This window comes from Pezoporus flaviventris, unplaced genomic scaffold (assembly GCF_033815535.1).
Source record: "Pezoporus flaviventris isolate CSIRO_AGI_PZ_B2104156 unplaced genomic scaffold, CSIRO_AGI_Pfla_v1 ptg000036l, whole genome shotgun sequence".
In the NCBI taxonomy this organism is placed as follows: Eukaryota; Metazoa; Chordata; class Aves; order Psittaciformes; family Psittacidae; genus Pezoporus; species Pezoporus flaviventris.
This window is the reverse complement of record NW_026892584.1, coordinates 15790962-15816897: the sequence shown is the minus strand read 5'-3', so window position 1 is coordinate 15816897 and position 25936 is coordinate 15790962. Positions and strand designations below refer to the sequence as shown.

At 37.5% G+C, this 25936-nt stretch overlaps 1 protein-coding gene across 23 annotated transcripts in view; it reads left to right on the top strand.

The window, feature by feature from the left end:
* The window catches only part of GPHN (gephyrin), a 304092-nt gene that overhangs the window by 187033 nt on the left and 91123 nt on the right, over positions 1-25936 (top strand). For 14 of the 23 annotated variants that reach the window (XM_061463321.1, XM_061463330.1, XM_061463339.1 and 11 more), the window contains 5 exons: positions 5832-5926; positions 10443-10509; positions 14505-14777; positions 16033-16140; positions 23251-23385. In XM_061463321.1, the coding sequence (XP_061319305.1) occupies positions 5832-5926; positions 10443-10509; positions 14505-14777; positions 16033-16140; positions 23251-23385 (678 nt within the window). The remainder of the gene's footprint in view (positions 1-5831; positions 5927-10442; positions 10510-14504; positions 14778-16032; positions 16141-23250; positions 23386-25936) is intronic. The other 9 variants (XM_061463333.1, XM_061463331.1, XM_061463338.1 and 6 more) reach the window with 1 other exon arrangement.

Below are 25936 nucleotides of genomic sequence, written 5' to 3'. Positions count from 1 at the left end.
AGACTTCTGCTTTCAATAAAAAACTCAAATAGGTAATAAAATGTTATGCTAATTCTGTAGTGTGCTAGATATATATTATCTGCAAATTTGTCCATTAACTTGCATAAATAGTTTTATGATATGCTGTGCAGTGTCATAGATTTTAATTTTTTTCAGCAGAAGCAGGCTCGGTCATCTTAATTTAGTCAAACTTATTATGACTTGTCTCATATTTGCATTTTAGTTGAAGAGATAAAGCTGTATTACCAACCCAAAACTGCTGAGGAGTTCATGTCTTAGATCGTTACTTACTATTGAGGTCAAACTTTGCTATGCTTAATACCTGACAGACAAAAGATAAGGAGTTTCTGAACATTTCAAGAAGAATAATCCTAGGTATGTTAAGTAAATCAGCTCGGAGTAAGCATATCCTCCAGAAGCTGTCTGGGAGGGCTTCCACAGGTTTGGAACTGAACTAACTTACTTTATATGGAGGCATAGAAAGGCAGTGAAGCATCAGAAAACTGTGAAACCAATTGGCAGTGAGCCATCTGTTAAGCAACCACAACTACGTCAAAGATATCTAAAAATGTATCAGTTGGTTTGAGAACATAATGCCCTAACTGCAATTAAAAAGCACATTGAAAACAATCAAAAATGTGTTTTAAAATAAATTGTCTTTGTTCATATAGCTATGAAACACAAGCAGAACTGCTCTCATAGACATTGTTATCAAGTCCGGAATAATTATATGAAATAAACTGTTAGTCTCTACTTTTCCTCTCTGGAGTAGAAACTACCATTTTATTTCGGTCCCATTGTGTCTCTCCCTAGTTCCCCCACAGCCTGACATTTCTATCATGTCCTGCCTTAATTTTTGCTTCTCCTGAGTTTTTCCATTATGTATTTATTGTCTGTCCAAGCCACTTCATGCAGTGTTATTTCCATCGCAATGACTTTATTCACTCACCCCTTTCTCTACCCTCATTCCTGACCATTTGACAATTCTGCTGCTTGGACTTCTTTTTCCGCAATTCTTCCTTTCCACTTTGGCTTCCTTGTTCCCACATTTCCTTCTCCCACCTAAATTACAAGCCTCAGCTTTTTTTTCACAACCTCCAAAGTGGCCTTTCTGCATTTCTGTCCCTCTACCTTCAAGTTCTTCTGCTTCTGTGGAACCCCTCTTTTCCACCTCCATCTTGTATGAGTCTGTCTGTTTTGCACTTTGACCTTAGGCGGGAGAAACTGGGGACACTTTTTGCAGTCATTTAATATCTTATGCAAATTTACTCCAGTATTTTCTGCCTACTTTGTATATAGTCATCAGCCTCAGGTTTGACAAATCAGTGTGTAGTGTCAGTCATGACAAAAGCATCACTGTGACAGCTCTGAATGAAATCTCATCATCATTTTTTCCTGCTTCTGCATATATAGTAGTGTTGTGATCACTGTTTGTAAGAGAGACAGGCAAAAGCCTTTATCTGTGATTTGTTTTAGCCAACACTATGGCCCCATGCAGCAGGCAAAAGCTGATTGATGGTGAGACTACCAAGGAAAAAATGCCTGAATTCAGCCTTGCTACAGTTCTGGTAAAATGTGAAGGTGCTGAGTCACTAATTCTTTAATAGTTTGCATGCAGGTAGATGTTGGTACCAGACAGTTAATTCCTGAGCTGGATACAGATGAAAGTCTACTTTTGATATCTTTCTTCCACCCTTCCTTCAAAGCTGAAAGAAGTATTAGGAAAATTTTCCACCAGCACTTTGGTACATTGTTAGGTGAAAAAAAGAGTTGTTACATGTAGACACGAAGTATCTACAAATCACTGCAGCGCTGCTAATTTCATTCATATACATATATCTAATAAAGAATGTTCTTCCCAGTGTGATGGTGATTTCCATTCCTGAACACTGCGCATTTTAAGTCGTGCTATTTGGGGACATCCCAGCAGTGGTTTTTGTTGGGTGGTTGTTTTTTTTTTTTTACATGCATCCAGTCAGGCTGCAAATAGGAAAATGGGAAGCATTCTGCTGTTTGTAGAAGTCTGCCTGCAGTAATAAATGTAAGCATATGCATTTTGAAACAGTTATTTTTAGAAACTTCTGTCAAGGGCTGTACTGCCGTTTGGACTTCCTGCCCTTTCAGGTTTTGTTGCTTAGTCTATACATTTTTAATAATCACATTGCCTGCTAGCAGTGACATTTTGTGAAGGTCATTTTTCTTGTGAAGTTGGAAAGTGGACCGGAATTTTGTTGAAGGATTCCCTGAGCTGCAGGATTGTTGTTTATCGAACTGTCTTGCATCTTGTACTACCTTTGAAGCCTGTTTAGAATTTTAACTAATGATATCTTCAAAGTGTCATTATGCTCAAGGGCAAAAAAAAGAAATTTCAAAATGTACTTTATATTTAAAACCGGTTTTGAATAGCTTTGAAGCATGGTATTAGCTGAAAATAAATGGCATAGATATAAACTTACTATGTATGCATACACAGAGAATTCCATGTTTCACCAACTTTTTCATTGTCAGCAAAGTGTCCCTTCACCATCGCAATGCCTTTTTCTTCTGTACTGTAAAAATCATCACGTCATAGAATCATAGAATAGTTAGGGTTGGAAAGAACCTTAAGATCATCTAGTTCCAACCCCCCTGCTGTGGGCAGGGACACCTTACACTAAATCATATCACCCAAGGCCTCGTCCAACCTGGTCTTGAACACTGCCAGGGATGGAGCATTCACAACCTCCCTGGGCAACCTATTCCAGTGCCTCACCACCCTGACAGGAAAGAATTTCTTCCTTATATCCAATCTAAACTTCCCCTGTTTAAGTTTTAACCCGTTACCCCTTGTCCTGTCACTACAGTCTCTAATGAAGAGTCCATCCCCAGCATCCCTATAGGCCCCCTTCAGATACTGGAAGGCTGCTATGAGGTCTCCACACAGCCTTCTCTTCTCCAGGCTGAACAGCTCCAACTTCCTCAGCCTGTCTTCATACAGGAGGCGCTCCAGTCCCCTGATCATCCTTGTGGCCCTCCTCTGGACTTGTTCCAACAGTTCCATGTCCTTTTTATGTTGAGGACATCAGAACTGCACACAATACTCCAGGTGAGGTCTCACAAGATCAGAGTAGAGGGGCAGGATCACCTCCTTCGACCTGCTGGTCACGCTCCTTTTGATGCAGCCCAGGATACAGTTGGCTTTCTGGGCTGCAAGCGCACACTGCCGGCTCATGTTCATTTTCTCATCGACCAGCACCCCCAAGTCCTTCTCCGCAGGGCTGCTCTGAATCTCTTCTCTGCCCAACCTGTAGCTGTGCCTGGGATTGCTCCGACCCAGGTGTAGGACCTTGCACTTGGCATGGTTAAACTTCATGAGGCTGGCATCAGCCCACCTCACAAGTGTGTCGAGGTCCCTCTGGACGGCATTCCTTCCCTCCGGGGTATCAACCGAACCACACAGCTTGGTGTCATTGGCAAACTTGCTGAGGGCGCACTCAATCCCACTGTCCATGTCACCAACAAAGATGTTGAACAAGACCAGTCCCAACACCGATCCCTGAGGGACACCACTCGTTACTGGTCTCCAAATGGGCATTGAGCCATTGACCACAACTCTTTGCGTGTGGCCATCCAGCCAGTTCTTTATCCACCGAGTGGTCCATCCATCAAATTGATGTCTCTCCAATTTAGAGACAAGGATGTCGTGTGGGACGGTATCAAATGCTTTGCACAAATCCAGGCAGATGACATCAGCTGCTCTACCCCTGTCCATCAGTTCTGTAGCCCCATCATAGAAGGCCACCAAATTGGTCAGGCAGGATTTCCCCTTAGCGAAGCCATGCTGGCTGTCACCAAGCACCTTGTTGTTTTTCATGTGCCTTAGCATGCCTTCCAGGAGAATCTGCTCCAAGATTTTGCCAGGGACAGAGGTGAGACTGACTGGTCTGTAATTCCCCCAGTCATCCATTTTCCCCTTCTTGAAAATGGGGGTTATATTTCCCTTTTTCCAGTCATCGGGAACTTCACCTCACTGCCATGATTTCTCAAATATGATGGCCAGCAGCTTCGCAACTTCATTTGCCAGCTCCTTCACAACCCGTGGATGGATCTGTGAATAGCATTAAGAATTTTTAATGTGATTGATAATTTAATACATCAGCAGGTATCTTTAGACAATCTCCCTCAGTAGAGAGGTTTTAGTTACATCATTACTAGCCTGCTTCTTCTCATTCCCCTGTGTAGAAATACAGACACTGGGTTGTATTTATATGCCTTTTCAATTTCTGAGTAGAGGATGGCATATAGTAAAACTGACATGCTGTGCTTGAAATAAAAGAGGCTGTGGTGTCAGCTACTGAACTAAAATCGCTTGGTTTTGTAAGAACCAAAGTTCCTGAGTCCCACAACTGAGCATGTATCAAGTTAGCTTGTTAATTAAAGATCTGAAGGTTTACTAGGTGTCTGTAATACTCCTTTAAAACATGACATGCTCCTTTAAAACATGGCATACTTCTTTAAAACATGTTAAATGTTAATGACAGTGTTTGAGAATATGGCCCCTTGAGTATCTGTACTGTTCAGAGGTATTTTTTTCCTGTTTTATTTATTACTTCCTATAAGTGTTTTAGCTGTATGGCTAGTATAGGACTTCTGGAACCTTTTCATAGGTGTGCAGTTCTCTATGATTTAGTTTTTGTACTTTTAAACTAGTAAAAATGCAAAGATGTGATTTTTAATATTTCTCACAAAATAATTTGTCTAGTTTTCTTCTTTTTCTTTTTTTTTTTTTGCCATATCAAACTGCCAATAAAATTTAGGTTGTTGAGTGTCCTTATATTTCTCTTTTCTCTTTCTATTTTGATAGCTGTACCATCAAAGCATTGTAGTTTGGCTGGATGTTTTACAATGGATTTCACAGTTTTATGAACATTGCTAACATTATAGTTGTGCCAAATAACTTAGAATCTTGTTTCAGAACATGAAACAAGATGATCCACTGAACAACAGCTACTGTGAGGGAAATTAAGAGAGGTAGGATTGTACCCTACTTTTGAAGTGTTACATCCTAACTAAAGGTAGAGCCTTGGAAACTGGGCAGATTGTGCGTTTGAGAGAATTTGTGTTAGGAACTAAGAAGGCCGTGCACATCCCAGAAAAATAATTTCCTATCTGATTCCCTGTGTGAAAAAAGGGACTAAAAAGACAAGAATTTTCAGACTCTGTTTCCAGGCTTCTCAATGCCCACTGTATACGGACCGCTTGTGAATAAAAGCCCCCAGCCTGTTTGGAACTGCTGTTTTGCTGACATGATCAAAAGGGAAGGCCTCAGCCTCTGGCCATTATCATTACCATTTTACTGTTTTCCTGCCTGCCTGCTACATGGGCTTCCCTTTGCAAATTTTTTTTTCTGTCTTCTGCACAGACTGATTCACCCTTCTCATGCCTGGGAAAATTTCAGTGGGAAAATGCACGAGAACGATGAGGAAGGCAGTTACATTGGTCTTTTCTTTGCTTATTCACAAACATTATTTCCTTTCTGTTGGAGGGAGTTGTTATTTATGTGATGCTGGCTAACATTTCCTATATATATAGGGTGCTGACTTCTAACAGTTTCTATAGGAGTCTTTATAGTCTTTATAGGAGCTAACATGCTTCCTCCCAACCCCTTGTCTTTCCTATTTTACGGAACCAAGAGAAAATTCTTTAACGTATTTCGGTGTTGAGAATTTAGCAATGACATCTCGTGGCAGAAACAAAAAAAGAAGATATTCTTGCCCAAATTTTACCTGCTTTCATACTTTTCTTGTCCTTGTACTTCTTCGCTCACTTTGCTATTCAATCTCTGATTGCAGGCCACTAAAGAAGTAATAGAGCGAGAAGCCCCAGGGATGGCCCTGGCAATGCTGATGGGATCACTTAATGTAACTCCTCTGGGCATGCTCTCCAGGTAAGACCATTTCCTTCAAAATGCGAGGTGAACTATTTCCTTAGAAATACACATTGTTACGAAATGACAATGCGAAGATAACTGAAGGTTGTCACTGTTAACAAGTCTAGAAGTCTTAACTTCAGAGAAGGGCCACATTCCAAGAATGCTAATTGCATTCTTTAATTTAGTTCCCTTTGTTGTCTCCATTAAATTAGACTGTATCCCCCTGTATTTTCTGTGCCAGGTTATTTGTAATGTTGATGAATGCTGTTAAATTGCTGTCTTTTCATCCTAGAGCTGTGGCATTTTGGTGGTAAGTGAATTTCATCAAGTACTAAAATGTTTTGTTTAGCAAAACACCTTGATAAATACAAATGTATTGGTTTGATAATGCTTTTATTCCAATATCAGCAAAAGATCTCTTAGTATTTGTCCCATGCTTTCAGATAAGTACTGTAACTCCTAGAGTTTGGTGTTTCCTACTAAATACTTAGTAACTGTTTCTCTGCCTGTTACTTCTTTTTCATCAGTGGCATCTCTTGTTATTGCGTATTCCTTTCTGGAGCTGATTTTTAGTTTATTCCTTTAATTTACCTCATTTTACATATGACAGACTTACTAATATCGATACGTGTCATAGAATTTAGTTTGTGCGTGAATGCTGTTTCAAGGTAAATAAGAAACAATGGCTGTTACAGGTTTTTGATTTCTTCTTGCGTAATGATGGTATAACAAGAAGATAATTATATAAAAAATAAGGAACTTCCAAATCTGCAGCTTTGTATCCAGATACTTTCTTTTTTTAAACGATATCTAGATAAGAGGTTTACTAATTCAACCAGGTATTTTAAAACTTTTCGTATCAGTTATGTATCTGAAAGGGCAACATTACCAAATTAACACCTTCAGATCTTGTCCAAATTAGCAGTTATTTTCATTTTCTTTAGCTGTTACAATTTTTTTTTATCATAGTTTGTGTTTACATGAAGGGAAAGGGTAATAGAATGCTACCATAAGGAGAGGAATGGTTAATTTTGCTGTTCTGTTTCTGATCAAGAAAAGGATTGCCATTTAGGTGACACTACCAAGTTTGATTTAGGACGCGGTGTGATCAGGATGTCTGCAAGAATGTTGTAATGGCGGTGGAACCAAAATGCTGGATTGTAACCTGACACTTCTGTACATATAGAAAGAAAATGCCCCTTAACCTGCAGCCACATCGAGTAGTAATTGATGACAGTGGTGGCAGATAACATTGCAGAGATACTGCATGTAATGATATTAGGCCTTTTAAAATTTTCCAGGTAAAATCTTTACATCAGGCCTAAAAGCAATCAGCATGCAAAGGCCATTATTTTTGTGACGCTTTTCAGAACATAGAAGTTAAGTACACAAAAATTACAAAATTACAGCATTATGGTTTCAGTTCTGCGTGAACGCCCGTGTGTGATGATTACGTTTTTTTGTAGAATTTATCTGCAAATGCTTAAGGTGGAAGAAGGAAATTTACTTTTCTTTGTTTTGGTTGTCCTATGTGTACTCCTGTATCAGGTTTAGTGCTCTTTATTCAGAATCTTCTCTGAATGCAGACTCATTCCTTTGAGATTTTTCTTACCGCATTTGTTATTTGCTCTAACATAGAAATTGTTAAGATATTTTTGTAGAAAATTCTGCAAATTGAGGTAGTGTTGTAATCCCCCTTTACAATGAGAGCTAAGGTACACACTGAGAGGTCAAAAACAAACACTAATTTTAGGTGCACAGATTGAGAAATGGAGATCCTAATTTTTTCAGAGTAGTTAACATTAAATGTTACTTGTCCTAAGCTTGCCTCTCATTGACTTCATTTTGAAAAGAAGTTCTGATGGATAATTTTGTGTAATTCCTTTGACTTTTCAAAAAAGCAAAAGCAGAAGTTCTGTTATGCAACATTAAGCTGACACTTCTATAAATCACCTGCAGGCTTGGAAATGTTAGGTCAATCGTGTTGAATTTTATCACATGAATGTCTAAAAATTGTTATAAATTACAGGCTGTCTTTTTGACTATGGGCCAGCATTAGGGAGTGGTGAGTTATTTTGTAGACTGGATTCACAGATGGCAAATGAGGGACAGTGAGACTCTCATAGTTGGGATTCAGTCCCAGGGTCCAGCAGGGAGTATCTTAGAGCATAGTAGACCTTTTTATGTGTTTCCTAAAAGTGTTTCCTTTTCTTCTCTGTGAGCTTCCAGAGTGATCCTTGTCCCAAAATTGCCTCTTCCCTTTACCCGAATCTTTACCTGTCAACTACCTGTGATGTGCTAGTCTTTATTGAAGCTTTTTAAAGCACTCCTTGTCTCCTTGTCCTTCTACTTTTACCAGCATAGTTTCTTCCCAGGGAGATCCTGAGTTTTCTTCAGAGATCACAATCTCCATCCCTGCTTCTGCATCAGACCTGTATTTCTTTCCTCCTGCATCCATTTTTTTCTATTGCTTTCTTTCTCCTACATCCTGTGTTTCCTTCCACTCCCTTGCTTCTATTTGTATTCTTCTTTCTCAGGCTTTCGGGGTTTTTTTTGTAAAGTTTCTGTCCACTGGATCACAAGGCTGAGGAAAACATGAGGTCCACAGCATCTCCCTCAACTGTTCTGTATTTGGAGGAATGTCATCAATTAATCTCTCCAATTAGCCAGAATGAATGCACATTTTATGTGCATTATGCTAGGAGCATGGACAATAATTTTTGCAAGCCATGCAGTTCTTAAGTGCTTTTACTTAATTTTGCATGTTCTCTTGAGAAATTCTTGGCAGCTCCATTTCTGTCTTGAGTCACTAAATTTGATCATTGGCAGCTGAAATTTGTAGCTTTCAGGAGAATGGCTGCTGGTTTAGTCATTTTTTATTATTGGTTGGCTGTACTGGTCATTTAGCTTATAATGTTTGAAATTATTTGAAGCAGAATAAAAAAGCTAAGAAGATTATTAAAGGAACTATCTGCCAAACACAATTCCGCCTCATTTTAATTCCTTTGTGAATAATTTCTATTTATTTCCTTTATTTTGAATCTGACATAAACTGTATCCCATAAATGGGATTTGCTTGATTGAGTTTGTACTCTGTAAGTTTGGCTACTGCAACAAGAGTAAATGAGCATATTTCTTTAATTTAGGCTATTTTTGTATTTTACTAGTATTTCAGTATATATTCAATATATATTCCTCAACTACCTGGATCTCTTTCTTAACACACATGATATAGTGTCGAAGAAGTGAATACAGGAAAACAGAGGCTAGGAGTCATTCAGTAGTCAAGCTGCCAGTTAAAATGAGAGTTGTCTTCAAGCTGTCTTGACTGTGATATCGAAAGTTCGTACTGTGGCACAAAAAAGGTCTCTGTGTTATTTAACTGTAACCATTATGACAGCTGTCACTAAAATGCTTGCTACCATGCTAAAAAATGCCATGCTACCTATAAATTACATTAATCACTGAGAATTATTTGCATAAGAATAAATACAGGGAAGCTGGCTACCCCACAAACCATATCCCTTGGCTCAAAATTAGTTTTAATGCCCTATTAAGAAATTATTTACTCTTCTATTCTGTCTTCACTTACAGCTCCTGTTTTTGTTTGATAAAGAGATTGTTGTTACACAGTTTCTCTCAACTGTAGCCTCCATATCTCAGTGGTTTGGTTTTGTCCTTTTACTTTCTTCTTATCCTTATACCCAGGTCTGGGTTTTTCATCACTGGTTTTGTAAACAGTAGAGAAAAGCAAGGGGCACTCTTTACAACCTCAAGGCAAAGTCCAGTCATTTTAACTTACTTTTTTTTGAAAAACATTTAGCTAAAAGGAGGAAGAGGCAAACTCTAAACAACAGAAAGCATTCAGCAGTTGGATGTTCCAAGTTCAGCCCTGAATCAACACCAAACAAATTCCTGAAGGCAAAAAATAACATGAAATCTTCCATCTTTGATAGTCAGTTCCATCTTTTGGTGGGGGCAGGGGGAAGACTGTCAGGAGGAATTAGATATGAATTGCATAATTATGTGTGATTTTTGCTTGAGAATTACTTCCCTCTGTGCTTTTCTTACATGGTATCTCTAAAATAAAAAAAAAACCACAGTTTAATTAATGCAACCAGCATGACTTAGTAATTCTGCCTGGCAGGAGGAATAGGTTTTGACACCATCGATTACATTACAACGGAGCCATGTGTGTGAGTGAATCAGGACTATATCAAAGAGCCTATTAAGGAAACAACAGAATTACGGAAGCCACACAGATCTCAAAAAGGACAGAAATCTAGCCAGTGTTTATACTATCAATTAAATGTTAGTCTCTCAATTAAATGTTAGACTCTATCAACCTTATTTGATGCTTTTTCAACATTGAGCTGTTCTATGCGGACATGGGTAATGGATATTTTTAGATGTTTTGTAAGTTTATAAATTCTGATGAATAGTAGAATTCATCCTGAAGGCTCCATTCTTGTTTCTACAGTGGAAAAAGCTGCATGCAGAAATTTCACTCTGGGTTTTCCTTTCTTTTCAGACCTGTGTGTGGAATCAGAGGGAAAACTCTCATAATTAATCTACCAGGTAGCAAGAAGGGGTCACAGGTAAGAAGTATTCTTACTGATCTGCTATTGAGGACCCATGATGAGTACCTCCCATTGTTAATGGTATAAAGTATCCACTACAACAGATTTTACAAAAGTGAATTGAAATGCATATTCATATACCTGAATGCACCATAACTCTTAGGGTTGATGATACAATTCTGATCTGATTGAAGGTACTGTGTGACCAGGACAGCATTACGTGTAGTGCAGGAGAGTGCTCACTGTAAAGGTGCTAACAAAGATAGTCCCTTTAATGGTTCCTTACACTTCCTCCTTCTCTAGTCAGTCTGTACCTGATCCCCATGCTGTCTACAACTTCCAAGAAAGTATTCTTTTTCACACAGAAGAGGAAGACCTAGTGTATGGTAGAATATGCTGGAGTATGAAGAGCATTCCCAATTCTGGTCAGGAAGAAGGAAAAAACATAAATTTTAAGAGTTTAAGGACATTTTAGATCTTTTTGGATATGGATACCAGACTTTAAACCCTTAATACAGTCTGTTTTCTGTCTGTATTTTGCTTGGTTTGGACAGAGAAGTTAGGCTTTATGGTTTTATTCATGCATTCTGACTGTAGAGCTGAGAGAAACAGAATTAAACACCGGAAGGGATTTTTCTCTGTGTGTGTTAATAAGGCTTGATCATTCAGTGCTCTTTCTTCCTGTGTAGTTGTCTGACAGATCTAGAAAAAGGCCTTTTCCACACAAATACTGATAAGCTGAGCAGTAGGCAGTACAATGTAATACAAAGCTGCTAAGGTAGATTTCCAGTCAAACACGAGAACACATTTCTTCAGGGCTCAGACTAGGTGAGTGGCCTTGTTTAAAAACATCTTTACCTCTGGCCTCTAACAAATGTGTACCTTGTAGTTTATCAGTGTCTTCTGAACCAGTAGTCCCCAATCACAGGAAAGACAGTTCTAATGTGTTTGGCAGCCCTGAAGTCACTGTTGCTTGAAAGACTTATGTTCAGAGATATATAAAGAATGTTTATGTAGGCTGTCACCTGGAAGAGGAAGTGTTTTGAATACTATTATCTTAAGCAGCCATCACAAGTTTTCAGAGATATTGTCTACATATTTCAGTTCCAGAGCTCTGTAAGCCCTCCTATGATTCGAACATTCCTAAGAGCCTTTTTAGGAAATATAATGAGACTCTGTAATTGAAAAGAAATTTAAAAGCCTTCAAAACATGCAACAAGCATGGTGGGGCAGGTGTATACCTACTTGAAGGTCTTCCAGTTGTGAGTGGGAAGTCAGATATATGTACACAAATTTAACCTAGCAGTGAGCCCCACATCTTGGAGAACTAGTGCACCTGTAAGAATATTTTTCAGAAGCTAATACTTTTTGTTGGGTTATGAAAGAGATAAGATAGCTTTCAATCTCTAATGGTTTCTGTTAAGTAGCACTCCTAACATGGTAGGTACAGAAAAAAAATTGTCATTTTCTGCCCTGAGGGTCTCAGACTGTGAAGATAGGTAAATTGTAGAAAGAGGGTAAGGAAAACAAGTGAAAAAACGTTAATAAGTATTTCAACAATAGTTTGATAAGTCATAAAAAAGGTAATTTTGTTGGAAAATAGTCATATGATTTCATTATACAAGCAAGATTTTTATAAACTGATGATTTACTTGTTCCTGTCATGATACTCTCTTCTGTCACAATTTATTTTAATATGAGGCACCTTTAAAAGTATCAGATTTCAGCAAAAATTTTTAAGATGAATAGAGTGAAAATTGTTCCATAGCAGGCTGGATCTCAGAAACCAAATAGGACAAACTCTTACAAGGAATCTTTCTCATTTCTCTGTTTTATGACTTGCTAATTTCCTTTCCATCATATTAATACAATCATATAAGAAGCTTATTTAAAGCAATGAAATTGCAGCAATATACAGATTCCATTAATAAAATATTAAAATACTAATAGAAAATGGCAGCAGTGTAAATGTTCCATCTCAAAAATGGGCATAATGCATACCAAACATGTTCTCCCCAGAGAGTGTGTGGCATGCACACTGAATCAAGATCTGTTGTTCTGGCCAGTTTTCTTTTCTTTTAGCCTTGCAAAAGGTATTTTATGTTATAAAAGAGAGTAAAGTGTGGAATTACTAGATTTCATGGAAATTTTGGGGTCTATAACAATTTTTCACAATAGTACTAAGAATTGCCTAAAACAATGACTTTTTACAAAATGAGCTTTGGAGTAGTTACTGGGAACCTGTTCATCAACAGTCAAGCCCACAAGGCTTTATTTCAGTGGCAGTAGGGGAGCAAGCTTCTCTGAAAAATTAGTCCTTAATTACCTTTTCATTATTATTGGTCAGTTCACTGATTTTTGTCTTTGTTTACCACTCACTTGAAGTTTGCTTTTTCACTGAAGTAATGATGGTTGTATGCTTCAGCACTTTAAACCATTTAAAAAATAGTATTGTAGAGACGCAAAAACTCTGAGGTTTACAGTTACATTAGAAGCTATAATTATTATGCTTGCAAATATATTTTAGTATATATTCATTATGTACAGCATCCTATGTTAATCTAGTTTGCCATCAACTTTTCATTATACTTAAAGGAGCAACCAAAAGGTGGGATCTTATTCTGAAGCTTTGAGGGAATAGTGTGAGTCGTAGTTTTGTCTTACACAGTGGCTTATATAAACTCTAGTGATTTCTGATGGATGGTATGCTCTGTATCTTGTTTACATAGGCATTTTTTTAAAATATTTGTTACAGCATCTATTTATAAAATGTTTATTGTTTTTTATTTTCTGGATTCTCTGAAATGTTGAAATAAATTTTAAAAAGTCTTCCTTATGCTTGAAACAAAACTGGAAATGAAGTACAGCAAAAGGAATAACGTCAGCTTTCTTTGTCGACTTGTATGTTCCCTAACTGCACTGCCATGGAAATTCGTTCTTGTGATCCTGCCATCATTTTCAAATAATGTAATGTTTCTATTCGGTCTGCTCAAATTACATGAAGAAAACTTTTTACAGAGGCGCCTGGGAGACAATAGTCTTAAAATGAAGAAGGTAGCTTCCAGCTTGATAAAAAGACAAGCAACTGAAAAAAACAAAATTCATTTTGAGGGTAATTAAGTGTTAGAACAGGTTGTCAGGAGTGGTTGTGGAGTCTCTGTTCTTGGATTTTTTTCAGGACTTTACTGAGCAAAGCCCTAAGCAACCTGTCTGAATTTCATATTGACGCTGATCTGAGTAGGAGCCTGCAGTTTGTGATGTCCTGAGGTTCCCCTTTGATTTGATGAAATACTAGCATATTTTAGCAGCAAAGGTAGCTGTCTATAAGTATGCCCATTAAAGAAGAGCAGTTACGCAGTGTCTACAGTTTTACTTTCTCCAGCCATACAAAATAAACATCGTTCTAATTATTTTTAAGATCACAGAGCAAGGAGAGCTTTGAAAAATAGATTATTTATGAGAAATTGTTTCTGAGTTATGTAAAATTATAATTAGTGTATTTTGTCATTCTTCCAGTATATAGGATAAGTCCATGAATAAAAAAGGATGTAATTACATGAAAGTATAATTATGGAAACCCTTATGAATTGTTCTCTAATTGTGAAGGAACGTAATAGGAATGGTATGAAGCTAATACCCCTGCAGGGATAGAGTTAATGTTTTTATTCTGCATTTGTGTAGCATTCTGCCAGCTGCCATCTACTGGTTTTTGTGTTATGTATTCATGAAAATTTAAGTCTTGTTTTCTGAAGGTTTTATCCAATATTAGCTTAATTACAGTAGCCCCGTTGTACTTTAAAAAGGCAAAAATATATAGTATAGTCCCCAGTTTTGGTTCTGAGTCTTATTTTGCCCTCTGTGAGCATTTAAGTATAAGGCATTTACGGTTTTATTTATGATTTGGTGAGAAGGTGCATCTAAATCCCAAATACATTCTAAGAGTAAATCTGAAAAATTCCTATTTACTTCTGCAGGTAAATTCTCATAGACATTTCTCTTCTTGTTGTGTGTAGGAATGCTTTCAGTTTATACTGCCAGCCCTACCTCACGCCATTGATCTTTTGCGGGATGCCATTGTAAAAGTAAAGGAGGTACATGATGAGCTTGAAGATCTACCTTCACCACCACCTCCTCTTTCTCCTCCTCCAACCACCAGCCCTCACAAGCAGACAGAAGACAAAGGAGTACAATGTGAGGAAGAAGAGGAAGAGAAGAAGGATAGTGGAGTTGCCTCAACAGAGGACAGTTCTTCTTCGCATATAACAGCAGCAGCCATTGCAGCTAAGGTGAGTCTGGCTTGTTTCCCTGAGAGACCCTTTAGTTTCTGTCTCAGGAACTTTCCACCAATCTGCATGTTAAGGCTATACGCTGATGTCTGTGTGGTCAAACATATATATTTTAGGTATGTCCTGTCGAAATACCGCTTCGTAATAATATATGAATCCTGTTTCAGTAGATGATTTCAGATTTCAGTGGGAGATGTATTGTTTATTATCTTGATGATACCATGCATTTTTATTATAACATTTTGATGTGACAGACTATTTTTAGTGAGGTTTTTTTTTTTTTTTAATTCAAACTACATGCCTGAACATGTTAAGTCCAACAAATGGCATACTAAGGAATCACAACAGGATTTCTTAAACCATGATATCTATTTTGAAAAGAAAATGTTGGTTTCTAAAAACATTGATAAAAAGTAGGGCATATAGGTAGCAAGTTAAGTAATAAGCTATCCAGACTACTGTATGCTGGTTTGCATATCCACATAAGAGATGTGAAATCCTGCCACAAAACTAAGTATCATCACATTGTCTTGATAGCCTTGCTTTAACCAGCAATTCATAGATCAACATAACTCAAACCAAAATAATAAATTTGAGACTACAAAAGGAAAAAAATCAGATAACACTTGCAAATCATTTGAGTTGAAATTTTAAATGTTTTCCAAAGAAATATCATATTATTTGAAGTAATATATGTGTACCTCAGTTTTGTCTTCAGTCTTCAAATGAAAAGACAATATATTCCTATGTATCTGGCAAGGTTTTTTCCTAAACTGCTTTATTCTATATTTACTCCACAAATTGTGCTTTTAATTCCTATTATGAGAATTAAAAGTCTGAGTGACTCAAAATTATATTAAACATTTTCTAAATCAGAGCAGCAACATTCTAACTCCAGAAATGTGAATTCAGGTCTGAGACATCTTGGCATTTCTAAGACAGCTGCAGCTGGAGATCATCTCCTCATGTACAGAAAATCCTGATTACATATATCTTTACAGGGATGAATTAAGGTAATTATTACTTGAAAGTTTCAGGTTTTATTAATGCGAATTGAAAATATCCTAATTTCCTTTGATATAGGCAAAAGTAAATAATATGCGCCATTTTTAAATGATCTAAACTGGCTGTGTTCATACAAGCTTGCCATTTCAGTGTCACACTTGTTTTTACCTCATTTCTTTTCAGTCATTTGCTTGTATAGTTTCATGTTTTCCTGTCACTGTATTCATAGCTGTTATGTGTTGTGCATTAGAAACATCCATCCTACACCAGTTCAGCTGTTATCATGGCAAAAGGTGAACAGCCCATCCCTGGTCTCATCAGTTATTGCCATCACGCAGCAGGCAGTGCAGAAGAACTGGTAAGAGACACTTCCAAGAGGCTTTTGCACTAACCGTAGCTAAAAATACACTGCCTGACTCCTAGTCTCCTGTGTGAGCAGATAGTGTTATTTATTTTCTTCTAACCAAGACACATCAGTGCTATCATTTAGAGAACATGCTACAGAAAATACTCTGTTTGATACAGGGCTAAACAAGGTAAAGTTTATGCACATTGTCAGTTTGAATAATTTGACTGCTGAATTATTTCTATAAAGCCTTTTTCTGATTTGTCATCGGCTTTGTCATCAAATAGACTCAATAACTGAATGTAATTAAAATAATCCCCTAAAAATTACTGCTTTAAGGCTATGAAATTTTGGAAGCTTTTTCCCCTTCTTTTGCTTTGCTTTGCTTTGCTCTCAGTATTTTGTTTGTCATAATATGGCATTTACACTGGGTATTCATAGTTTGTTTTCATCACTTGCAGTTTCTCCCTTACTTTTGTGGTCTGTTTCAAAGTAGAATTTCTCAAAAACAGAAGAAAAAATTGAGGAGTCAGGATTCAGTAGACTTACAGTAAATTACTGGATTTTAGGAATAGTAGGCAATCATTGGTTAGAAATTACTTAGTTTATTACAACCCAGAGGTTATAACTTGGGCTCTAACAAAATATAATATTTGTTATATTTGTGCCAAAGGCTTAGTCTAGGCTTGAATCAAGACAGAATAATGACTACAGTATCATCAGGAATGGAACATAATTTAGTGTATTCATAACTGAATACATTATAAATGTAGATTAGAGTAGATTTCATTATAACTGTAGATTAGAGAAAACTAAAGAAGGCAGTTGGCCTAGGGAGAGTTGTCTGACTTGTTCATCCCATCTCAGCCAGCAAATGGTGTGTAAGTTCTTGTGACAATGTCACTACATTTGATCACCAGAGGCTGCGCTTTCTTGTTCCCTTAGGCAAATAATAGTAATTTAAACCATCACTCAAATAGTGTCACACCTCTGTATTTAAAACATGATGACTATGTCTCTTGAAAAGTGACTTAAGAACTGTGAAGGCATTGAAGTTCACATACGTGATGACAAAGCTGTATATGTATACATACACACACATCTATTACAATAGTTTTATTTTTTTGAGTTGAGGTTACTAAACTACAATTTGCACCGTATTCTTCAGTATGAGTAGAACAGTGAATTCAGTCTCTGATGTATGCTGTTAAGCTGTCATCCAGGCTTCTCTGTCCTTTTGCAATTACTCTTAAGCTATTGTTTTATGCAATCTATAATCTAATTCATATCTTCAAACCCAGAGCTGGAAGTGGCTAGTTTTTCAGAAAGTTGTTGGGTGTTTTTAAGCTGTCATTTCTGTATGTTTTAAAGGCATTTTTGCTCTTGTATAACATTCATAGTAATTACCATCTAAAGCTTGTTTTCTTAGTACCTCAACAGCACTGTCAATCTTTGTTCCAGTCCTGAGCAAAAGAGACTACATCTCATATCTTTTCCATTTCTCACTCCTTGTCAACACTTAGTTCTCTATTTTGAAAATACAAATATTTAAACCAATATAAAAGTACTTCTGGAAAGGTAGTATCAGATAAAAACTGTAGAAGCAATGACTGATGGATGTGTGGGATATCTTTCTCTGTCACTTCGTTTCTCATTAATTTCTTTCTCTGTCACTGTGTTACACCAGGTTTTCCACTCCACCTAGTGCAAACAGAAGCTGTTTTCACTGACCTTAGAGTTTTGGTTTACTCTAGTTAGAGTTTTGAGACCTCTACCCTCTATTAAATTTGTGTGAAACTGGAAAATGAGCTGAAAAATTTTAGGGGGAGATACCATAAATAGTCAGGATGTGACTTTGTCGAAGTTTATTATCTCAAATTTGATAGTATTCATACCCTTGTTTATTGAAGATTTCAATAAATTCAGAAATTTCTCATGGGTTTATCAAGGTCTTTAATGGTATTAACAAGAAGTATCCTTGATTAGAGACTTAAATTGCTTAAATTTAATTTTAAAGGAAAATCTTACTAAATGTAGGTGAGAAAAATGAGACTTTCCCCATATCATATGCATAGGAGCACAAATCATTCTATTGTCCCTTTCACCTAATGAACAGTAGATATCCATTATATTTTTTGTATATTTGTGTTCATGCAGTATATTTATTAGCACCTTCTCTGAAATCAGCAAGTTGTAGGTTTAATGAGAATATTAATACTGGATTTATAATACAACACACTGTCATATTAGAGAAATTAAACTCTTGGAAGTAAAATTTTTTAGTGTAAACTAACTTAATTCTCTCAGTGAGATTTTGTGTCTGTGAAAGCTAGCAAGGTGAAACTTAGAGTTCTAGATTGGTTTATATATGGATTAGTTTATGACAATTGTCTTTTCTGTAAAGGTAGAGATTAGGGAATAATTCCCCTTAAAATTAAATGTCTGTAATAGCTTTTTCCCTTTGTCTTCAGCTTCCTTTTCTGATTGGTATCCTGGCTGAAATTTTACTTAGATTTTAATTTACTCAAGGCAAAAATCAGTACTTCACACGCAATTCAGTGCAGACTGGAATTTGCCTAGTCACTTTGTTGAGAGAGTTTTTTGCTCTGGAAAAGGTAATATCAGATAAAATTTTAGAAGCAGTGATTGACAGATGGTGGGTAGAAAAAAAAAACAGTTACTTGGCAGAAGGGAATGAGACAATGTTACTCTAGAATAACCAGAGTAAACCCAGTGGACCAATACACAATCATATCAAGATGTATGCAACTTTTTGTCAGAGGAGGGTAAGAAAAAGGTGTCTTATTTGAAGACTTAAAACTGTTCTTTCTTTTATTGTGTCTTTTTTTTTTTAATGCCTTTAGCAAAATGTAATTTTTTGCTGCATTGTCCTTAGTCACGGAGATTAAAAGGAAGCATTCAAATTTATAGATAGCATTGGAGCTCTGCCAATATAAAACTTCTGGATTTTGGTCTTTTTTCTTGTGTTTAACATATTTAAGATGGGATTTCAGGAGAAAAAGAGAGCAAATGGGAAATGGTGTTTCTGACTACAAACTGTTTGCGTGATAAGAATATCATTGTTCTTGTTTACCTCTATTTACTCCTGTTCAAAATACACCTCTAAGATGCCACTTGCAAATCAAGACTACTCCAAATAGGGGCCAGTTATGCACTGTTTCTGGATAGGATGATATCCTCAGCATAATAGTCCATAGAGAAGAGAAACTTCGTCTGACTTCATAATTTATAATGGAAACTGAAGCAGAAGATACTTAGCCTTGAAAAATCCTGAGAAAAGTTGGGTTTTTTTCAAATGCTGACAGAAATTGACTGGTGAAGAATACTTTCAGTGTAGAAACACAGTAGTAGAGCAGAATGCAGGGAGCTGTTGGTACACTGAGAGCAAGATCATTTTCCACACAACTTATAAACAGGTTATAAACATGAGAAACTCTAAAGTGTGGAAGAGAGTTTGCAGTAAAATAAGATCCTCTAGGTATAACCCAGTATCTCTAAGTCAAGGTTGCTAAGTTAGACATGCTCATTATTTCTAGATAGGAATCAAGGAAGTTGGGAGGGGGAAATTATATAAAAGAGCAGTATTATATGACTTGAGTCTTAAGATTTGTCATTTTAACTCCACAGTGATAAGCAACAAAGCTGTCAATATCTTATCACTGGTCCTAAGGATGCAACAGATTTTAAAATCTATGATTCAAGCTTGTTCCTGGAAGGAGGGTAGTTTTCAGTGGCTTCTATTTGTGCTAAAGCCCCGCTAGACAAGAATGTTCAAAATGCCTCGATGCACACGGGGTCCTGCATCTCCATTATAAAAATGAAAAAATAAAATCCTGGCCAGAAATGTCCAATGTTAGTGGTTTGACTTGTCACTGGATCTTCATCTCTTGCTTCTTTTTATTGTCTGCTACTGCCATTTCCCCCGAATATGGGCTTCTTTTGGTGGTTCTCTTGGAACTTGAGCATTCTTAAGTGAGCTAAGAAACTCTTAATGAGGAGAAAGATCTTAAAATATGTTTGTATATATTCCTTCAAAGATCTGAATTTTGACATTTCCTAGTCTGTTGTAGTAGAAAAGTGAATTGCAAGAAGTAAGAGCAATCTGATCTGGTAGAAGTGCTGCCTCTGAAAAAAGAAGAGGTTAAAATTATGAAAATAAAATTAGAATAAGCCTTTGCAGAGAGTGTGCTATAGAGGAATATCTGCTGCATTTTGTGTTGCAGAACTAATGGTAGAGATCAGTTCTGTTACCTGAGGTATTTATCATTTGTATGTCTTACCATTTTACACACAAAAAATTCTAAAAATATTGACTATGTTAAACTAGCAATGTAGTCAGTTATAAAGCTGGTGAGATATCTGCATTACTGGGGCCAAATGCTGCAGTAATAAGATGCAACAGACTTTCTTAGACTTGTATTAATGCTAAGAAAAGCTCTATTCCTAAATGCATTCTTCTGCCTCACTTCTTTGGAACTGGTGATAAAACTGAACAGGAGAAACAGAAGATAAAAAACAATGATAGATTCACTTTTGTAACAGAAAATAAGACCATTTTCTCACTGTTCTAAGATGGTGTAATTGCATTTATTTAAGTTGCTTAATAATACCAGCTAAGGGATCTGTCCCTAAAATTCCAGCTTAGAAGTAGATTTGTAGAATCATAGAATAGTTTGGGTTGGAAGGAACCTTTAAAGGCCATTTAGTCCACAACTCCCAACAATAAGCAGGGACATCTACAACTATATCAGATTACGGAGAGTCCTTTCCAACCTGACCGTGAATGTTTCCAAGGATGAGGCATCTACCACCTCTCCAGGCAACCAATTCCACTGAGCACCCTATTGTAAATAATTTCTTCCTTCTATCTAGTCTAAATCTACTCTTAGTTTAAAACCATTACTCCTCATCCTATTGCAGCTAGCTCTACTAAAAATTTTGTCACCATCTTTCTTATAAGCCCAAGTTAAGTACTGAAAGGCCCCAGTAAGGTCTTCTTGAAGTCTTCTCTTCTCTGGGCTGAATGACCCCAACTCCCAGCCTTTCCTCGCAGGAGAGCTGTTCCATCCCTCTAATCATTTTTGTGACCCTCCTCTGGACCTGCTCCAAGTCCAAATCTTTCCTGTACTGAGGACTCTAGAGCTGGATATTGTACTCCAGGTGGAATCCCACTAGAGCAGAATAGGGGGGCAGAATCACCTCCCTCAAATGCTGGCCACACTCCTTTGGATGCACCCCAGGGGATGGTTGGCTTTCTGGGCTACAGGCACACACTGCCGGCTTAAGTCCAATCTTTCATCCACCAGTATCCTCAAGTCCTTCTGTCAGGGCTGCTCTCAGTCCCTTCATTCCCCAGCCTGTATTGCTGCCAGGGGTTACCCTAACCCAGGTGCAGGGTCTTGCACTTGGCCTTGTTGAATCTCGTGAGATTCACATGGGCCCACGACTCAAGCTTGTCCAGGTCCCTCTGGATGGAATCCGATCCTTCAGGCATGTCAGCTGCGCCACTCAGCTTGATGTCATCTGCAGACTTGTTGAGGGTGCCCTTGATCCCGCTGTCTATGTCATTGATGAAGATATTGAACATTATTGGTCACAGTATGGACCTCTGAGGGACACCATTTGTCACCAGTCTCCATATGGACATTGAGCTGTTAACCACTACCATCTGGATGCAAGCATACAATCAGTTCCTCATCTACTGCATATCAAATCCATCTCTCTAATTGAGAGAGAAGGATGTTGTGGGGGATCGTATCAAAGGCCTTGCAGGAATCCAGATAGAAAACATCTTTAGCTCTTCCCTTGTTCACTGATACAGTGAGCCTGTCATAGAAGGACACTAAATTGGTCAGGCAAGACTTGCCCTTGGTGAAGCCATTCTGGCTGTCTGAAATCACTTGCCTGTCCTTCTTGTACCTTTGCATCACTTCCAGGAGGATCTGTTCTGTGAGCTTCCCAGGCATAGAGGTAGGCTGAAAGGTCACTAATTCCCAGGGTCCTCCTATCTACCCTTTTTTAAAATGTGTGCAATATTTGCCCTTTTCCAGTCACCAGGGACCTCACCTGACTGCCGTGACTTTTTCATATATCGAGCGTGGCTTGGCAACTGTATCGGCCAATTTCCTCAGGACTCTGGGATGCATCTTTTCAGGTCCCATGGACGTATGCATGTACAGATTCCTTAGGTGGTCACAAACCTGGCATTCTCTTACAGAGGGAGGGACTTTGCTCCCCCGGTCCCTGTCTTGCAGTTCATCCACTCAAGAAGTGGGGGAAGAGAGGCTGCCAGTGAAGACTGAGGCAAAATGGTTTTGAGTACCTCAACCTTCTCATCTGTTGTTACCAGTTTGCCAGTTGTGTTCATCATAGGTGTAAACTTTCCTAGCTGGTCTTCCAATACATTATGTGAAGGAAAAACAAACAAACAAACAAACAAGGATCAAATTCTTATTTTCCTGTTTGGAATGCATTTTAAACCAAGTGTGGCTTTGGATGGTGACTTCTAGTGCTTTTGCCTGTACTCCCTCCAGAGAGGCTGCAGCTTTTGCGGCACAAACCTTACATCAGGAATTTTTGTAGCCGCAATAAAGTCTTCAGTACATAAAATGAAGAGTATTTATTCACTGCATGACATTTCTTACAAGAGATTTTCTCACTGCATGACATTTCTTCAGAGGGACTCAGTCATTGCTAATAAGTGGTTTTCTGTTCAGAATCTTGTCCCCTAGTTAGAGAATGGTAAGTCTGCCTCCTTTCATGACACAGTAGAGATCATTGTTGGTCATTGTTGGGTTTGAAACAGAGGCTTAAGAAGAAAAACATTACTTTCGTGCTATTTCTGTAGTAGTATGTCTGATTGATAGGTTTATCAGGAGAAATATATGCTCTATGCTACTTCAGTTAGAATATGATCTTATCTATTTGCTAGGTGTCTGTAACTGAAATTAGGAGAACATGCCATTAACCACTGCTTTCACTGAGAATGAAAAGGTATGCAGACTAAGAGTGGGGTATTCCTGTGGTTTTTATGTGAGGTTTTAGGTAAGTTTTGAATACAGTATAATTGTTACTATTAGTTCCGTCTCTCTTCTTTTTAAGATTCCAGATTCCATCATCTCTCGTGGTGTTCAGGTGCTCCCACGTGATACAGCCTCCCTTAGTACTACTCCTTCAGAATCTCCTCGTGCCCAGGCCACCTCTCGTCTCTCCACTGCATCCTGCCCAACACCAAAAGTAAGTACATTGGTGCCTTTGCAAGGTCTGTGCTCAGGTACATAATCTATCAGATTAATGTATTGCCTCTGATGAACAAGTTTGGTTTGCATGCAAGTGTTGTATTATTCTAAGTAACAGACAAATGCAAGACAGTATAGTTCATTCTGTGTATACTGTTGCACAATTTAATGTGTGGGTCCACCAACACGTTATGGATACTGGAGTTTCGTGCTATCTCATGCAATATCAATCATGAATATGAAATTGTTAACACCCTGAATGTCTTTAATATCCCCAGGAACATAGATAATCCTGCCACCAAGTAGCAACATTAAAGAAGTAGTATTTTATCAACAAAATGTGTATGCAAATTTCTAGCCTGGGCTGGGGCAGTTCTGTGCCTCACTTTATTATATGGTTTAAGACACTTTCAAGCCAACTGGTTTTGCACAAATCTAGATACTTGCTGCCTGACATTTGGGAACAAAAAACAACCTAAATTGTAGAAAGTTTTAATGCCAACCTTATGGGATTATTATTCAGTTCTTACTGATTACGCTATACTATTTAATCATTGAGGTGAACTCTATTATATTCTCTTTCTATCAAACTTTAATTAGGATACATCAGAAACTAAGTTAATTGACCAGTGGCAAGGCCCGAGATGTTTACTTTCAGAAGGATTCCTTTCAGCAGAAGAAAACTCTGTCTGAATTCACTTTGTGTGTTCATGTCACAAAGATCTTTCTGTGGCACCAGATGCTGACATACTAATAGACCCGTAGCAGATGGCAAACAATAACATTCTTCCTCATCTAATTCATGATGCTTGAAGATTATTCTGCTTGCTAAGGTGATTGCCAGCATCTGCTAGGTCTTCTTTCCTGCTATTTCCTTCTTTTCTGTCAGCAAACAATATTTATTTGCAATCACACATTGAAATGTTTTGGTTTAGCCTGTGGAATTGTTTTATGCAGTACTCACCTTCACTGTAATAGAATAAGAATTATTCTGATGGACAGCATACTTAAACTTCATTATATAGTCTACTTTTCTTAAGAAGATACTCAGTGAATTCTATCTGCAAGTGGCTTCTTCATTTTTTTGCAAAGAATTTGTCACTTGTCTGATGACTTAAAAATAAAAGAGTTTACTACATTAGAACACTCAGGGTAGAAGAGCTATATGAAACAGAAACTGCACTGAGTTTTATGGCTATTGACAAAGCAAGTGTCCAAAGAAAACTAAAGGAGACCAGTAACAAGCGTAAAAAAGAGACAGCATTGCTAATACTTCTAGATGTAGCCTATATACTTTCAGGAAGGTTATGACAGTGGGAAGGAGTAAAGCTTATCTGTTGTGAAGCAGAGCACACTCCTCTAGACTATCTTCCAAGATTCAGAAATTAGAGAAGGAAACTACAAGAACTTTGAAACACATTAAAAATCTGAAAGTCTTCTTTGGCAAATTAGTTGAGATGAGCTGTTATCATAATTGGATCATGCTCTGGTATTTCATGTTATGCCCTATTTTCCATATATTACTGAAAAAACAGGTTTTGTTCAAAATGTGTGAGGTCACACTACTTTTATAAGAGGAAGTGCCATGCAACATCTGGCTAGTCTAGCTTTTCTGTGCTGTCTTTTGAAAGTGGGTGGTACAAGCTGATGTGAGGAAAGATCTGGGAAAGCCCAGTTGGAAAATAAACATGAAGTGTGATCTCATCTCATAGGTTTTATGCAAAAGTATAAGCTTCTTTGCCACTTAGAGAGCTCTTAGTTAATTTTACTTTTTACTTAAAAAAATCCAAACTACTTATCATATTTTTCTTCAGTCCTTTTCAGTACCCACAAGTTCTCGAACATCAGAAGAAATATGGTTCATTCATATTCTTTAAGATTGTCAGTATGTCTAAATGCCTTCACTTACTGTGTTTTCGCTTCTGGACCCTGGCTTTCTAATAATGCAATATGATTTAAATTTGCACCAGGTCTCTTGATCCACACAGTAGTGAGATTAAAGACAAATTGTATCGTGCTGTCCTGTTGATGTTCCAAAGTGGTATTTTTTTCCTTCTTTAGTCTGCAAGTGTGCATCTTTTCATTATTATTTGCTGGTTCAGGAACCCATTTCAGGACTCCAAAACACCTGACATGAAACAAAGGAGAGGAATTCTCCGGGGAAAAAAATAAAAAACCCAAAACCGAACAACAGTTTTCTTTGATTTTACACATTGTTTGTAGTGATGGTGTAGCTGTAGAGCCAGTGGCACTATATTTGTCAATTATATATTCCAATTTATTTTTTGTACCGTTTTCTTGTATTTTTTGTCCTAAATGTGCATAAACCTTTACATCTCTCTCACTGAATTTGCTGAATAGCAGAAAGTTGAGTGTGTCTCAGAAAAAGAAAAATCAAGCTTCTGCAATGCCAGGAGCACCTCTATTGAATCAATGTTAAGTAGCAGGTTACTAATGCAGGTGGTACTGGAGAGAAGTTATGGAAGAGTGTATTACTAATACTCCTGATCTGTTAGGAGAAGTCTTTACCTCTTTAGAATTATATTTTG